This window comes from Microtus oregoni, unplaced genomic scaffold, assembly GCF_018167655.1.
Source record: "Microtus oregoni isolate MIOR12 unplaced genomic scaffold, Mior012 000005F_ref0000423, whole genome shotgun sequence".
Taxonomy (NCBI): domain Eukaryota; kingdom Metazoa; phylum Chordata; class Mammalia; order Rodentia; family Cricetidae; genus Microtus; species Microtus oregoni.
In genome coordinates, this window is record NW_024543064.1 from 41592965 (window position 1) to 41610303 (window position 17339).

Genomic DNA, 17339 nt, shown 5'->3' on the forward strand with positions numbered 1-17339 from the left:
TTGAGCCAGTGGTCAACAGGGAACTTATCTGATTGGATGACGAAGTCACATGCCACTTTCAGCAGCTCTTGGCCTGGGGAATATACCTCCACTGGCAAAATGCTGGCTGATCATATATGAAGCCCTGGGTTTGATTCCCAGCACCACACAAAACTGAGTGTGGAGTGGAGTATGACGGCTTACACTTAGTACTCCAGCATTTGGGAGGTAGAGGCAGAGGATCAGAAGTTCAATGTCATCCTTGGCATATAGTGAGTTTAATTAAGGCTAATCTGATGATGGAGGAAGGTCACTGGCTAATAAAGGAACTGCATTGGCCCATTTTATTGGTTAGAACATAGGTAGGTGGAGTAAACAGAACAGAATGCTGGGAAGAAGAGGAAGTGAGCTCAGACTCCACAGCGCTCCTCTAGGGAGCAGATGCCTCAGAGAGACGCCATGCTCCCCGCTCCCGGGAAGATGCACGCGATGAAGATCTGACCCAGGATGGACGTAGGCTAGAATCTTCCCAGTAAGACCGGTGCTACACAGATGATAAGAAATGGGCTAGTCCAGGTGCGAGAGTTAGCCTAGAAGAGGCTAGATAGAAATGGGCCAAGCAGTGTTTAAATGAATACAGTTTGTGTGTTGTTATTTCGGGCATAAGCTAGCCAAGCAGGCGGCCGGGGTGCTGGGGACGCAGCCCCGCAGCTCTTATTTCAACAATCTGAGATATATGAGATCTTGTCTCAAAAGCCAAGACAGAATCCAACTTGTACAAAATAGCCTATCTACCAGATTCCAGCAGTCTACCACAGAGTAGGCTTCTTTAAAAGTTTCCAGTTTCTTTTTAAGTTTTAAGCAAATGAAGTTGTTCTTCTTGTTCTCTCTTTTAGATTGTAATTTCCTAAGGGTGAAAACAGAACCAGGATCTTACTTTCTAAGACACTTTGTTACTGGACTGGAGAAACAAACAGAAACACAGGACACTGGAGGAGAGCCTGCACCCACACCCAACATGGAGACATATCACTTACCTCCTGCAGGGTCAACAAAGTATTAAGGATAGCTGGAAGTGTGGTCTGAACAACTCCAAATCTATCTTCTGTAAAAGATGCTGCTACTAAGTGAGACAGACCTCAAGGGGAGGAGAAAACAGAAGCAAAATTAGACAAACCCACCTGACTATGTCTATTTGAGAAGATGCTGATAGTCTAGATATAAAGAGAACTACAAAGAAGAGCTGTAACACAAAACTGGACAGGTCAGGCAGTGGTAGTTCACGCCTTTAATCCTAGCACTTGGGAGGCAGAGGCAGGCAGATCTCTGTGAGTTCAAGACCTGCCTGGTCTACAGAGTGAGTTCCAGGACAGCCAGGACTGTTACACAGAGAAACACTATCTCAAAAACCAAAACCAAACAAAACAAAACTGGAAAAAAGATGAACAAGCCCTAAAAAGTATTCAACTGCTTTAGCATCAAAGAACAAAACATACAAAAAATCGAGGCCTGACAGCCCTTAGGACACTTCCCATGGAGTGATCTAGACAGGTCTGCCTGGCTCCTTGAAGCACTGAGAAGGTAGTGTCTATAAGGTGAACTAGTTCTTTAACAGCTAAGTTTTCATATTTCAATATAAGAGACCATAAGGTAAACACTATCTACTGGTTGCACTTTAAGTATAGAAAGACATCGTTATTTACATACAGGAAAAATTCTACCCAAATCAAACCCCATCTAGGCTTGTATTTGCGGCTCGGTGGGAGCACTGGCCTAGCAGGTATGAAGCTTTGGGTTCTGCCCCAAAACTGGCAAGCCAGGGAGGAAGAAAACTATCCATATAAAAAGATAAATATATATCTGAAAATTCAAGGATTGAGAGTCAAATCCCAGAAGTAATCACTCATGAACCAGACTTCAAAATTAACTGATTAAAGTCAGTTATAGATTATAGTTCAAAGATGCTTCTTACCTTCCAAAGCCCAAATATGCATTTGGGCATCTGAAAAAACAGCCTGAATGGAGGCCTCTGGGTGCTACAAATAAAACAAAAATATTTAAGTAAAGTTCCCTGTGCAAAAACTGCCATTTTACCAGTTGTATGATCTGTAACAGTAAGACTCACAGCTGCTCCCAAAATTTAAAAACTGAAATAATTTCTTATATAAATTTTAAGTACAACAGAGCATCCAAACTTACTGTGTAACCCCAAGCCTCAGTGTCTCCTACCTATGATCGATCCGGTCCACCCCAGACGATCAGCACAGTGATCACTCAAGGAGAGCTGCTAAAGCTCTTTTTAAAACAAAAGAACCTCGGAACCATGGGTTACTTCTCTTAGACTGTCTATTCCTCTCAACCCAATACAAAGAAAACCTATGAGACTTCCTTTACTATGCTTTGCATAGGCAGCATGGAACAACAACCGGCCTAGCTAAATAATGCTAGCAGGGCTGTGCTGCAAGAACTCTAATCCTAGCTACTAGGGAGGCACAGGCAGAAAGGTCAAAAGCCTACATGTGGTTCAAGACCAACCACAACTTATTGAGACCATCTCAAAACCCAAAGTAAAAACAAGCACGCTGGCTTATGAAAGTTCCCAGTGGAGCCTGGGCTCATTACAACGACTCTCAATTGTCGGCATCTTCACTATACAGCACCGCCCACAGCGTTTCACAACAGCTCTTACAGAACTAGAATCGAACAGATACTCACTCACAGAGGAAAAGACTCTGCTCAGAGCAGAAACTTTCTTCTCCATAAAATGAGGCCAGCGGACCACGGTTAGAATTACAGGAGGGAGTTTAAGAAAGTGCATGCCACACGTAAGACACTCAAAGTAAGTTTGCTTTCCCCTCTGGAGACCAAGAACAGTAAAACTCCAGAGAACTCTCATCCCTTCATGAAGGGTAAGACACTTGTTGCTAAAAGATGGTCCTAGGTAGACTGTTTTTGGAAAGGCAATTGACCATTAGGCAGATCTCCCCTTCGCTTGTAGTGAAGAGGCTGAAATGGCTTCTGCATCAGGGCTGCTCAGCTCTGCTGCCATCATCATGTGGCTGCAGAGAGTACAAGTGGGTGATGATAACCTTTGCCTGTATGTGCTGCAGGCTCCATCAGCCCGTTCACTAATCCTGCAGTACGTACAGACAGAGCGGTAAGACTTGAACACTAAAAGCAAAAGTACTCAGTCCTCTATGTGGACAAAGGTTTGGTTTAAGGATTGACACAAAACCGCTACACCTGGTTTCTGCAACTGAGATTTACTACCCAGGGACAGCAAAAATAAGTGGCAGGACAGTTGAAAGGGCTGTTTACTTGTTTGGAAATTTTTAGGTTTTTTTTTTTTTTTTTTTTTTTTGGTGTTTGGACTTTTTTGGATAGGGTTTCCCAAATTGCCAGGTCTCACTTCAAACTCTCAATCCTCCTGCCTCAGCATCTGGAGTGCTGGGATTACAAATGTAAGCCACAATGCTAGCACAGAATGCAACTTCGTGGCCTGAAAGGTAACGTTTTAATCCACCAAAAATTCAACCTAACTCATCTAATTCAGTCTCCTCTCTTCAAATACCAAATAGACCACAAAGATGTGAACGGGAAAATGAGTCATGAGGCACCAGAAAGCTCAATTGCTCACCAGTAAGCACGGAAGGCTCAAGGCTGCCAGCAGCCACAAAGTTTCAGGGAAATAACTATCGAGTCAAGCCCCAGGAATCGTGGTGTGACATGTGTGCCTAGAGAGAGGGCTGTCCAAATACAGAGCAGTGTTCTCAGCACGGCTTGCTGAGACTGTGTCTATAAAATACAAGGCAGATCCTCCCTGCTACCTCCCACTTCATTTCCTCAACCCATTCAACTCTGTCATTTTCTATTCTTACCTTGCTAAAAAAATACATTATCAGCACCCGTTTTGACAAGAAATTCTTAATCTGAGTTGGAAAAAAAAGAATTAAATGGTTATTCTTTCAAGTCTACTCAAGCATCATATACATTTCTAAGTTCTTCCTGCAGAAGAGTTTTCTAAATGGAAATGTAGCAGTGAGCAATATTTACAATGCCCTATGTAAGTAATAACTCTGTGCTATGGACTGGATAAACATGAGGGCCACCTAACCTCAACTGTGTTTCCATGTACAGGCACTGAATACCCAATTACAGCCTTGCCGTAATAGAAGGAAATCTAAGATGTTTGGGTAGAACTTTTTAAAACCTATTTCTTTTCTTAGTTCAATACAACTGCTATCTTTTTAACACCCCCTCCAAGACATTTTTCTAAAGGTGACATTTACAGAAAGTAAGTTCTCTTATATCAGACTCTAAATCACCGAGTTGAAAGTCAGTCTATGCCTTGTCATACTCTCACCCAAAGCCACACTAAGTCACAGGGATGTGGGAGGCAGAACTTGTCCAGTTACTATACTAACTAGCAGGACTGTACTGTGTCTCATCAGTTCCTTTACTCGACATAACCTCATCATCTCATCAGCAAACATGTTTCTATGTCTCCCATTTAAAAAAGTAGATTCTTTCAAGTCCTTGACCCTTCAACTCCTTCCAGTTACTGGACATTTTCTCTCCATTTAAGGCAAAAGTCCTTGAAAGACTGGCTTCTTAGGAGGTATTCTCCCCTAATCCCTCCTGGCCCACCCTTCTCTACCTAAGAGCTCCTGTCAAAACTCAGCAAGATGGTTCAGACCTATAGCCTCAGAAACTGAGATTCAAAGACTGCCTGACTGGGCTACAGAGAATATTTGAGGCCAACTTGGGCAACTTAGGAGAACTTACTTGTCCCAAATGAAATAAAAACGGCCGGGCGGTGGTGGTGCACACCTTTAATCCCAGCAGAGGCAGAGGCAGGCGGATCTCTGTGAGTTCGAGGCCAGCCTGGTCTAGAAGAGCTAGTTCCAGGACAGGAACCAAAAAGCTACGGGGAAACCCTGTCTCAAAAATGAAAAATAAATAAATAAATAATAAAAATAATAATTAAAAAAATAAAAATGGGCTGGGATGTAGCTCACTGGGTTCTGTTCCCAACAGTGGACCTGGTAACCCACTCCCTTGCTCCCCGTTACCCCGTCACTCCTACCCCATGCTGAGGCTGCTCTGAGAAATGTGCTTTTCTCACCTCAGTTGCTGCTCCTTAAGAGTCTTTTGCTATTCCCTCATCTCTTTGACCCTTTATCAGTCAAGGGTCCAGCTTAGAGCTCTTTCCTTAGTGGCCACACTCAATAGCACTGAATCTTGAGGCTCTGAATGCTGTCTGTACCCTGATGACTTCCAAAAGCACATTATCACCCCAGAATCTTCTATGTTCCAGATACACATCTAATTTCCACTTGCTTTTCTAAACAGGTATCTCAAAGTTGCCACATCCAAAACCAAACCCCTAAGGTCTCCACTTCACCTCTATTATCTCTTCCTGCAGTGGTAAACTGCCCCAGTCATCTGCTACTATGCAAGTCCAGTGCCTCGGCCAAAAGCCTTGGAGTGAATACTGACACTTTCTCCTGCATACCAAAAGCACATTATGGGCAGGTTCTATTAAAACATGTATCCAGACCTTGATCATACCTTACAGCTGCCATTATAACCCCATGAACACACACCACCATTCCCACTATATGACTGCAGCGGCTTTTGCACTGGCTCTCAGCTCCCATGCCTGCTTGGCAGTCAAAGTCCAGAAAAGGATAATCTCACCTCAACCCACTATGTAACAGCTCCTTCACAATGAAAGTGGCATTATAACATCCTATGAACAAAACAGTATGGCGGTTTTCCATCTCACTGAGGGAAAAGGCCAGTTTCAGCACCATCAAGCGCTACTCTGGAGCCTGCCACCTCTCTGAGTTCACCTGCGTACTGACCACTGTCCCTCACCCTGCTCCAGGCACACTAGTTCCCGCTGCTCCTCACACAAGCCAAGCACACTTCCTCCCTTGGGTCTGTGAGTCTTCTGATCCTCCCTTCTGCTCTCATATTGTCACCTTTTCAATGAGACTTCTCTAACCAGACCACATAAAACAGTACCCCCTCCTTTAAGTACTGTCTTACCTGCTCTACTTTTTTCTATATAAAACTTAAGACATCAAAATTCTTTTCAAGTATACTTTTCCTATCTTGGTCCTGCTCTATCAGGATGCAGCTTAGTGTTAACAGCATGTCACAGTATGAAGCAATGTTTGCCCTTAATAGATCCCAGAACGGCTCTTACATTAACCCAATTAGTGGCATTCTACATTAAAAGAAATATAGAGTAATATATTTTCTTACTCATCTATTTCCTTTACTAAGATATAAACATATGGGAAGGACTTTAATTGCTGTTTAACCCGGACCCTAAAACCCAACTATCTCTTAAAGAATTAAGTCATGTGAAATGCATTATAACTTAAAACACTCAAACACTGGTGCTTTCACAAGTCAATCTGACACTTGAAGCATAAAACAAACAAACAAAAAGCTATTACTGCTGTGAGATCCTTAATGTTACAGTGATGCAACTATGAAACCTATAAATCTATCATCCTACCTGTTCACGTTTGTTCTGAATCCATGAGTAAACCACACTGGGCTGTCTCACTGTCTTACGCTCAGCAGTGACAGAGGTACAAGGAGAAGGATTAGAAAAGTCAGACATTTGCTGATCTATTAAAAAGAAAAGTTAAGATGAGAACTTAGGCTGATGACCCTGCAACTGTGAGACTTCACATTTTAGAAAATAAACAGCTCTCACCAGAAGCGTGAGTCCACAACCGCGGCCCTCTTCTTATCAGCTGAGGACCTTGGGGAGACCCATAGCAGGTGTTCACATCAAAGATTCCAGCCATTCGGTTCACTACACTGGAGCCAAATGGGGTTCCAAAAGGATTTGAAGCATCGGGCGTGGATAATTTTGGAGAAAACAGTGATGTTTTAACTAACGGTGGCACTGAAGGCATCTGGCTAGATTTTGGTGTCTGAAAAGTGGTTTCTTCTGTAAAAGAACAGATGCAATGCAGAGGAGGCAACATGGCCCAGGCAGGCCAACAGAGGGTCTCAATTACACACCCTGCCCCCTTTAAAGCATTAAACCAAAGCACAGTGGACGGCTTCTGTTTGGATTTAAGTCCCAATGTTCAGATTTTATTTTTGTAATCCAGGAACCACTGCACGATTTTTAGATTTGTTTGTTTTATGCATTATTATTGTGTGTGTTTAAGAACAGCCACATGTGGAGAGGTCAAGCAACAACTTTTGAGAGTTAGTTCTTTCCTTTCACCATGGGCTCCAGGGTCAAAGCCAGGTTATCAGGCTTGCGCAGCAAGCACCTCTACCTGCTGAATCACCTCACTAGCCTATAGCCACATAATTCAAAGCATTTTATTAACTGGAAAATGAAAAACTGTATCTTTTTTAATGCTCAATGACTTGCTGCTTTTCAATCTACAATATCAAAGGTCTATCTCTTTTAGTCCCGTATGACATCTGGGATTTGCTGTCATGTTGGATCAATCTCAGCTAAACATATAAACCTCATGCATGCAAATAACCAGGAATTAACTACTGCACTTTCCTAGAAAATAGAAACGTTTTTCTCCTCCCGTTTAGAACTAGGAGTCACCTGGGGAAGTCAGTTTCTTGGGCTCCACTGAGTATGATGAAGACATCCTCCCATTTGTAGCAGCAGCCTCTTGGTAGAGAACCAGCTTCTGAGTCATATCATTTAATAGACTCAAACACTCCCTCGAAATGGCAGTCCAGTTATGAGGATGTCCACCTAGGATAGCCAAACAACAGCTTTTAAAATGTAAAACACACTGTACTCACTTCTCAAAGCTCGGACCCACTTTCCTCAGTTAAGCTACTATTGGTAGTCATGACATCAACACACAGCAGCTTAACAACTGCTTGGTTCAATCGATTTGCTCAGAAGTCTGCAAACAAGAATTTGGATTTTACTCTTAAAAGCTCCCAAATTGGCTGCCAAAACTAAGTCAAGTACTAGGCCATGTTTTTTTCAAAGACCAGAGTTACTTCACTAGAAATGCTGAAAACTGCTAAGTCTGTGAAAAACGAACTAAGGCAAAGAAAGCTAGGATGCAAAATACTCCAGTGGTCGCTCCACTGGCTGGTTGTTTGCTGCTTCCTTACGTTTTCATTCATAGGCGTTCTTCCTCATCCACAGTTGCACTATGTGTTTCCCCAGTCAACCACAACCCAAAAATAGAAAGCTCAAAAATAATTTTTAGGTTTTTAAATCAGGTATTCTGAATAACATTATTTAATCTAGTGCCATTAATGATAACTAACTGCCTGGGACATTAACCCAGCTCACACCTGCTACCAGAAAAAGGGGAAGTGATGTAGGAGGGTCTTCTGTTTTGTGTTGATTTCATTGGTTAATAAAGAAACTGCCTTGGCCATTTGATAGGCCAGCCCTTAGGTGGGTGGAGTAGACAGAACAGAATGCTGGGAGGAAGAGAGAAGTAAGGCAATCGCCATGCCTCTCCTCTCTGAGTCAGGCAGATGCCATGAAGCCAGCCGCCAGGTCAGACACGCTGAATCTTTCCAGGTAAGCCACCACCTTGTGGTGCTACACAGATTATTAGAAATGGGTTAGTCAAGATATGAGTTAGCCAGTAAGAGGCTAGAGATAATGGGCCAGGCAGTGTTTAAAAGAATACAGTTTCCGTGTAATTATTTTGGGTAAAGCTAGCCGGGGGCCGGGAGCTGGGAGGCGGGAAGCAGCCCGCAGCTCCCACCATTAGTTTCAGCCTCTTATTGGCTAATTCTCACATCTTGCCTTAACCCATATTTAGTAATCTGTGTAGTACCATGAGGTGGTGGCTTACCGGGAAAGATTCAGCATGTCTGACCTGGTGGCTGGCTCCATGGCATCTCTGCCTGACTCAGAGAGGAGAGGCATGGTGATTGCCTCACTTCCCTCTTCCTCCCAGCATTCTGTTCTGTCTACTCCACCCACCTAAGGGCTGGCCTATCAAATGGCCAAGGCAGTTTCTTTATTAACCAATGAAATGAACACAAAACAGAAGACCCTCCCACATCACACATTTATGCTGCATACACCACCTGCTAGGCAGTCAATAAGTAATCATCCAGATGATCTGACTGAGTGTCATGGTATCAAATGCTGTGTTCAAATACCCCTACTTTATTTAACAACGGCTCCACGGTACAGGAGTAGCAACAGTACCAATTTTACCATAGTATATTAGTAAAATTATTCTCTTTTCTTATTGGTGTTCATACCTTAAAGTGCATAATTTATACATTTTATCATAGGTATACAAGTATATATACATTGGGAAGCACATGGTACAGAGGGCTCAGCACCATCCACGGTTTTAGGTACCACTGGGAGCGTTGGAACATGTACCATTGATAAGAGAGAGACCACGTATAAGAGCCAGTATTTGCACCAGGTATGATGGTGTAGCAGGCGGATCTCTGAGTTCAACATCAGCCTGGCCTACAGAGCTAGTTCCAGGACAGCCAGGACTAGAAAGGGACCAATGTTTCAAATATTAAAAAGAAAAAGGAGAAAGAACCAGCATTTGTTATTATATCTCTAGGAGTGATTTGGCTATTTGATAATGATCTTTTTTGAATTTTTAAAATTGATTTTAAACTTTATTATATTAAAAAAGAGGCCAAAAAAATCATACACAAAGAACAAGCAGACCCAGACTCTACAACTCAATTCTGTGTACTTACAGAGTTTACAGATGTGCTATAATGCTATTTAACATGAACTAACAATTCTCATTATTTAAAAAATAAAAATATCTTCTCATCTATCTGTCTTTGATTTTCCAAGACCTTTGTCTACTTCAGCTATCACATAAAGACCAAGCATGGTCCATTACATGTTAAGAACAGCAAAAGCAATGTAAACTTCTCTCATCTCATGTCATTCCTTCCCTTGTCACGTGGATTACTCTTATGCTCCTTTCGTATCCTGTAAGGGGACCATCACCTAAGCAGCAGGCACACATGACATTGTCATCAGTAGACTGATGCACTGCACTGGTAACTCAGGACAGCTGGGAGCTGTGTAATATTCTAATTAGATTTTGATCACATGCCCCAGAACAGTTCTCAGCAGAACACATGCTATTTTGTCAGTCACTTGGATCTCCAGAAAAATAACATATGGAAGACGAACCCAAGTGTGACGGAAAAGCAACGCAGCCGCCTGCTCTCCACAACAGCAGCCCTGGATTTCTCACCACTAAAAAGAGAGCAGCTCTAATCAACTATATTTTTATATAACTCTTTTACAATCTGGAAATTGGCGAGTTAAGCAAAATAATGGAGAGCTAGTTAGAAAGTAGATGAAGGTTACCCAGGCTCTTTCCCATTGGGGCTGGACCACTTCCCTGCCAAGAACACAGCAAGAGCTCTAGCACAGTCAGTCTTGAGCTGCCTAGCGAGTACAGGAGAGAGTCACTTGCCACTATGAGAGCCAGTCTGTCTACCTTTTCTTCTAAGGGAGGCAGAGTAACCTAGCAGGAGCAGAGAGCTCTGTCCATGGAACCAAATAAAAATCTTACTCCAGTTCTTACTCCCATCTAGGAAGGAAGCCATCTGGTTCTTAAGGTCCTCAACAGCATTAAAACAGCTGAGATTCTTAGCTCACTTTTCTGCTAAGACACTTAATACATAATTTCCTCAGGTTCAGGTATTTAAAAAGCTGCAAGAAATGAATATCCACAAATAAATAAACATTTTTCCTGGTGACATAAATTCTACCTATAGCATATAATTCATGTAAGATTTCGCTCATTCTTCTTCTAAGGACTCAGGATGTGTGGTGTGGATGAACTACATTTCTCTTCCAAAAGTTTGGAGCACTCTTAGTGCTCTCTCACACTCACACACACACTACACTAACACTCACACACACACACACACACACTCACACACGCGTGCGCAGTGATATTTTGTTTGTGGTTTAACAAATAAAACTTGCTTGAAGATCAGAGTGTGGAGCTAAGCCACTAGTCAGTCAGAGGCCAGGCAGTGGTGGCACACACCTTTGAATCCAAGCACTCAGGAGGCAGAAACAGACAGATCTCTATGAGTTCAAGGCCAGTCTGGGCTACGTGAGATTGATCCAGACTAAAAGAGAAACAAAGCCAGGTGAGGATGGCTTACACCTTTAATCCTAGTACGAGGAAGGTGAAGACAGGAAGGGATAAGGCTGGGTGGAGAGAGGAATATAAGGTGGGAGAAGATAGGAGCTCAGTACATTCAGTCTGAGGATTCCTAGATAAGATCGTCCATTTGGCCTTAGGATTTGGTAGGGAGTAAGAACTGCTCTGCTTCTCTGATCTTTCAACTTACACACCCTAATATTTGACTCCAGGTTTTATTATTAAGACCAATTAGAATTCACACTACATACGCACACACTACACACACACACACACACACACACACACACACACCTGTGCACCCATTTAAGTCTACTACTCTCAGCAATACCTGGTTGACTGAGGCTAAAAACTTCTTGCCTTCGAGAAGGAGAATATTGAGAAAGTAACATCAGGTCTTGTAAGGCCAAATACTAAAAGGAAAAAAGAAAGAAAGATGTTGAAACTTTAACAAAATCATACGTAAGAACTAGACTCATTACATAACCAAGGAGAAATCAGATGGACTTTTTAAAAAAAGAAATATTACAGAACCACAACCTTCTTTTCTGGATCCCTGGAACTCTCTTGCCTCTACGTCCCTATACACTGCAAGCTCCAGCTACATACAAGAACTACAAAGCTCTATAATTTTATACTCTGTAATGGAAAACTCTGATATAGTTTCCTTCTGTATAAACTGAGTTTCTATCCTGCCTGATTGTGCAGCCATTCAGTCCCAAAGAAACATAGGGAGGCTTAAATGATTATAAACTGTTTGGCCTAATAACTCAGGCTTATTATTAACTAGCTCTTACAACTTAAATTAACCCATAATTCTTGTCTATGTTTGGCCAACTGTTTTGGTAGCTTTTATCAGAGAGGCATCTCATCTTGCTTCCTCTGTGTCTGGCTGGTGACTGACTCTATTTCCTCGTCCCAGAATTCTCCTAGTCTGCCTGCTCCACCTACACTTCCTGCCTGGCTGTTAACCAATCAGTGTTTATTAACCCAGTATGATTGACAAATCTTTACAGTGTACAAGAGCAGTTTCCACAGCACTTCTGGAACTTTCTCTGTCCTCCCACACATACTCACAGCTCTCAGCTGTGGCACTTCCACCTGTTGCTTCTTCTGCACCTACTCACCCCACTATGAGACCCACAGGGACATTATCTTGCTCACTGCCAAACACAAAGGCAGAGCCTAACACATAAAACACATAGCTATTGCTTTTTACTGAAAATCTACCTTCTGCCTGGCAAGCTTCTTTATTAAAGTATTCCAAAGCATTGTTCCTTCTAAGAAGCAGCCTCGGATTGGAACCACGGGGAGTAAGTGGCACCATTGCATTTGCCAGTATTAATTTAGCTGTGCTGTGTGTCTGCCTTTTCCATTAGGTTATGCTATGTCTTAGTCATCGCTCTACCCAATGCAACCAGCAGTGCCTGACACTTGCCTACTAATAAAGATTTAGTGAGTAGCCAAATGAGTAGCTAACGCTTACAATTAGTGCCTCAAAGAATCACCTTCTTATTTGTCTATAGCTTCTCTAAGCAATGACAAAAACAATGGGTTTCAACCATTTTTTTAAAAATATTTGTAAATTAGTAAGCCAGCTGGGCATGTTGATACGTGCCTGGGTCTTAGCACTTAGAAGGTTGCTTAGGCAAGACAATTGAAAAGTCAAGTCTAACCTGACCTACATAGCATGATCCTGTCTCAAAAACAACCAAAATAATACAATAAATAAGGCCCAATGATCTTTTAGCAGGATAAGATATATACTGTTAAATTTTTCTCATTTAGTTTGATTTGTAAATTTCCTTAACTTTTATGATTATGATTTGTTTCAGAATTATCAGTAATTTAAATATCAATATACAACTAAGCACACTATCTTGGAGACGACAAACACCGCATGAATAAGTGTGTCTTGGACCTGCAATGTAAAGACTCACCAGTGTTTTTGTGTTATGGCCAGGAATGGTTTGTGAAGATTATGTATTTAGCTGGCTACCACTGCTTGAGAGAATTGTACGTGTTTTATAAAAAGTTAGCTAGCTTAGCTGAGTGTGGTGGAGCAGGCTGGTGGTCTCGATTACTCAGGAAGCCGAGACAGGAGAACAGGATAAATCCAGGAGTTCAAAGCCGTCCTGGGAAACATACGCACATAGCTGGTGCATACACAGGGCACTTTACTCTTGTATTTAATCAGTTGAAATAAATTTTTTTAAAAAATGCCATTAACAAGTAGGTAATGTTTATAATACCAACACTAGAATATTCTAGACCAGTGGTTCTCAACCTTCCTAATGCTGAGACACTTGAATACAGTTCCTCATGTTATGATGACCCAACCACAAAATTATTTTTGTTGCTACTTCATAACAGTAACCTTGCTATTATGAATCCTAACATTAAAAAAATCTATGCTTTCCAACAGTCTTAAGTGATCCCTGTCATTCAACCACAGGTTGAAAACCTGTTCAAGGTGCTCAAAAAGTCTATCAAAGGCTTAGCTGTCCTAACTATTGCCTCAAACTCTCTAGGTAAGGCAAAGGAAACTGAAGCTGCACACTTCTGGTACCTTTATGATGAGAGGAGGACTGCTGTTCAGGACTTTCGGGAGGCAGTCATCCGATTCCTCTGCAAATGGAGGCTGAACAGGGAACACATAAGCCTGTTGGATACAATCAGATACAAAGAATGTGAAAGGAATTCGTTTCATGACCTTGTTATAATCAGCGAGTGCTGACTGAGATTACAGAGACAAATACAGTCAAATCAACATCTTCAGTGTTCCTTGCAAACAAAGGCACTGTTTAAGTAATGTTACTGTAGGAGCTGAGAGATGGCTCACAGTTAAAGCACTGGCTGCTCTTCAGAGGATCTTGGTTTGATTCTCAGCAGGCATACTGCATGGATGTAAGTGTCCTTAATACCAGTCCCAGGGGACCAAATGCCCTCTTCTGGCCTCCACAGACCCCAGGCACTCATATGGGATGCAGGTATACATGCATGCAAAACACACTTATATGTACAAAAAGTTTTAAATAAAAAATATATTTTCACTGGACAGTAGTGGCACACGCCTTTAATCCCAGCATCCAGGAGGCAGAGGCAGGTGGATCTCTGTGAGTTCAAGGCCAACCTGTTCTAGGGAGTGAGTTCCAGGATGGGCTCCAAAGCTACAGAGAAACACTGTCTCAAAAAATGAAAACAAATAAAACAAAATAAAGATAAAAAATAAATATATTTTCTAAAGTATCACTGTCCTGATTTTATCAAACTGATATCTATTAACAGAAATAAATTCCAGGAACAAAAACTCTGTGACGTCACTGAAAATGACCAGAGATGGTAAGATCAAATAGAATACTTCTTTTCTGTGACAGATACATAGATGATTTTTTTAAAAAATGGCAATCCTTCACTTAAAAAGATTTTTTTTTTTTTTTTTTTTTTTTTTTTTTTTGGTTTTTCGAGACAGGGTTTCTCTGTGGTTTTGGAGCCTGTCCTGGAACTAGCTCTTGTAGACCAGGCTGGTCTCGAACTCACAAAGATCCGCCTGCCTCTGCCTCCCAAGTGCTGGGATTAAAGGCGTGCGCCACCACCGCCCGGCTACTTAAAAAGATTTTTGTGGAGCTAGAGATGGCTCAATAGTTAAGAAAACTGGATGCTCTTACAGAGGACCCAGGTTCAATTCACAGCACCCATAAGGCAGCTCACAACTGTCTGCAACACCAGTTCTAGGTGATCTGATATCCTCACACAAACAAAACTCTAATACACATGAAATAAAAATAAATTAATTTAAAACAAAAATTTTTGTGAAGCTGGAGGAATGGCTCAGCGGTTGGAAGCAATGGCTGCTCCTCTGGAGAACCAGGTTCAATTCTCAGCCCCCACATGGCAACCCACAACTATCTGTAATCCCAGTTTCATGGTATCCATAGCAACAGACATGCATGTGGTACACATAAACGAATGCAGGCAAAATACCCATACACATAAAATAAATCTTTTAAAAGTATTTTTGTGAGAATTGTCCAGATTAATTCAATTTTCAGAATTTCTTAATAAATTTCAAGATGTTTTTCAAAAAGCAAATATTGTATAACTGCACACTTAAACTTTGATAGTATCTATTTCAATAGCACGCAAAATTAATTTAAAATCTAGTCCCAACTTGTACTCAAAATAACCAGGAAGAAAGCCAGGTTTTAAGTAGAGCATAGCAAATACTATCCTGTTTAAGCCCAGTTACTCTGTGAGCACCAACTCTGTTCCTTAGAAACAGAGAGTCAATGACGAAACTGAAACTAGCTAAGGAACACGGCTCTGAGCAGTCATCTGCTGGAAGCACAACTTCCTATACTCTGAAACACAACATTAACAAAAAACAAATACTGACCTCTGTGGCATAGATTTTGAAGAGTATCCATGAGATGTACCAAGTCATCAAGAGGAAGACACCACAGAGCCAAACATGGTAGAGTAACGAGACATTAAGGAGGCCGCCTATCGTGTCAAGAGGCCTGTGAGCCTGCCTATAAAGACAGTAAGTACCATTAATTCCCACGGCAAAGACAAGGACTCCATACTGAGAAACACACCCTATTTGTTGGTACCCTTCTAGAGCTATTTCCCTAACATTTCCTCAGAGGTATGTAGGGGAGCCATAGGGAAAATGCTGGCAGGAACTGGCCTTGCAGGTCCCTGAGTTCTAAATCTGCAGTACCATTTACTATGGAAGTCAGAGCCATGTCTATAAGCCTATTTAGCACAGGCAGAAACTTATTAATGCTAATTCATGGCTTGATTCTTTAACCCATTACATGTCTGGGGAGCAGATATGACAAGAGGATTTGAAGGTTAAGGCCATCATAGTCTCAGAAACTTGTGGATCAGATATCAGCTCTGTGTATATGGCATATAAACAGTTTCAGAGTATTGCACACGTTACAAAAACAATGATCTCTGCTTTTTAAACGACTTTAGAAACTATTAGAATGCTACAAATCCTTAAGTGATTTAGTTAGTACTTCTATAAATCCTATAATCACAAAACTAGCAATTGTACAAAAACAGGATTTGAATCTGACCACAACCTACACACTGCTGTTAGATAAACCGCCACCTATAACCATATGTTCATCTTCATTTTCCTTATCCATAGAACAGAGTCTAATGTCTTCATTCAGACTCTTCAGGCGCTCACAAGATGTCATCACCTTACAACAGGATTGACCACCCTGTGCTTGGTATTCGTGCGGAAGGCCAATACATGACAGAATTATGTTTAGCAAGTAAATACTGACTGAGGAGGGTCTGACTTGCACGAAAGAAGAATGTTAGGAGAATAATTGACCATATTATAAGTTTTTTTGAGTGAAAGAACAAAAACTTAAATTTCTATTAAATATTGTTTTTCTCTTTCCAGTTGACTCAGGCTGCACAGAAGGCTAACCGAATACATGGCCTGTGCATTTGGTTTCTCATCTAGTAACTAAGCAGAGGACAAAACTAAATTTTACCTAGGAACTTTAAAACTAATTAAAATCTGGGGATGGAGAGATAGCTCAATGGTTAAGAATACTAGCTGCTCTTCTAGAGAAGGTCCTGAGTTTAGGTTCCAGCACCCACATGGTGGCTCACAGCCATCTACAATAGGATCTGATGCCCTCTTCTGGTGTGCAGAGCACTCATACATAAATTATAAAAAAATAAAAAATTTTAAAAATTATTTTTTAAAAATTGAAATGTACAGTACCTCTAAAGTTTCGAGATATGTCAAAATCCCAACTCTCTAAACTCGAACCTAGTGAATTCCACATATGATACAAGTCTCACAGTGAAATAACCAAAATCAAAAGGACGCACAGAGAAGCTGATTCTATCCAGCAACGACACGGTAAACCCTTTATGGTCTGTTTATTTGAAACAGGATCTCTCTGTATACCCCAGTCTGACCTCAAACTCATGGTCCTCCTGCCTCAGCCCCGACAGACCTGGGGTCGCAGGTACGCCCCTCCACCCACAGATGAACCCTTCGGCTGTGGGCAAAGCATGCGTGAGGTAACTAAAACAGTGCACTCCGGCGCTCCGTCAGCTGACACCTTGCTCAGTTACGGTCGTGTCATAGGCAAAGTGAAAGAATGACACATTACTAGTGTCTAACTTTTTTCCATATTTATTTGACGATTAAACCATCGTTAT

The 17339-nt window shown here is 41.6% G+C and overlaps 1 protein-coding gene across 4 annotated transcripts in view; it reads right to left on the bottom strand.

Annotated features, from left to right (window-relative positions):
- Ndc1 (NDC1 transmembrane nucleoporin) overlaps positions 1–17339 on the bottom strand; it is a 52302-nt gene that overhangs the window by 21265 nt on the left and 13698 nt on the right. For 2 of the 4 annotated variants that reach the window (XM_041652594.1, XM_041652597.1), the window contains 9 exons: positions 15535–15670; positions 13708–13800; positions 11470–11551; positions 7583–7738; positions 6716–6955; positions 6512–6627; positions 3858–3908; positions 1952–2015; positions 1017–1117 (listed from right to left, as the gene is read on the bottom strand). In XM_041652594.1, the coding sequence (XP_041508528.1) occupies positions 1017–1117; positions 1952–2015; positions 3858–3908; positions 6512–6627; positions 6716–6955; positions 7583–7738; positions 11470–11551; positions 13708–13800; positions 15535–15670 (1039 nt within the window). The remainder of the gene's footprint in view (positions 1–1016; positions 1118–1951; positions 2016–3857; positions 3909–6511; positions 6628–6715; positions 6956–7582; positions 7739–11469; positions 11552–13707; positions 13801–15534; positions 15671–17339) is intronic. The other 2 variants (XM_041652596.1, XM_041652595.1) reach the window with 2 other exon arrangements.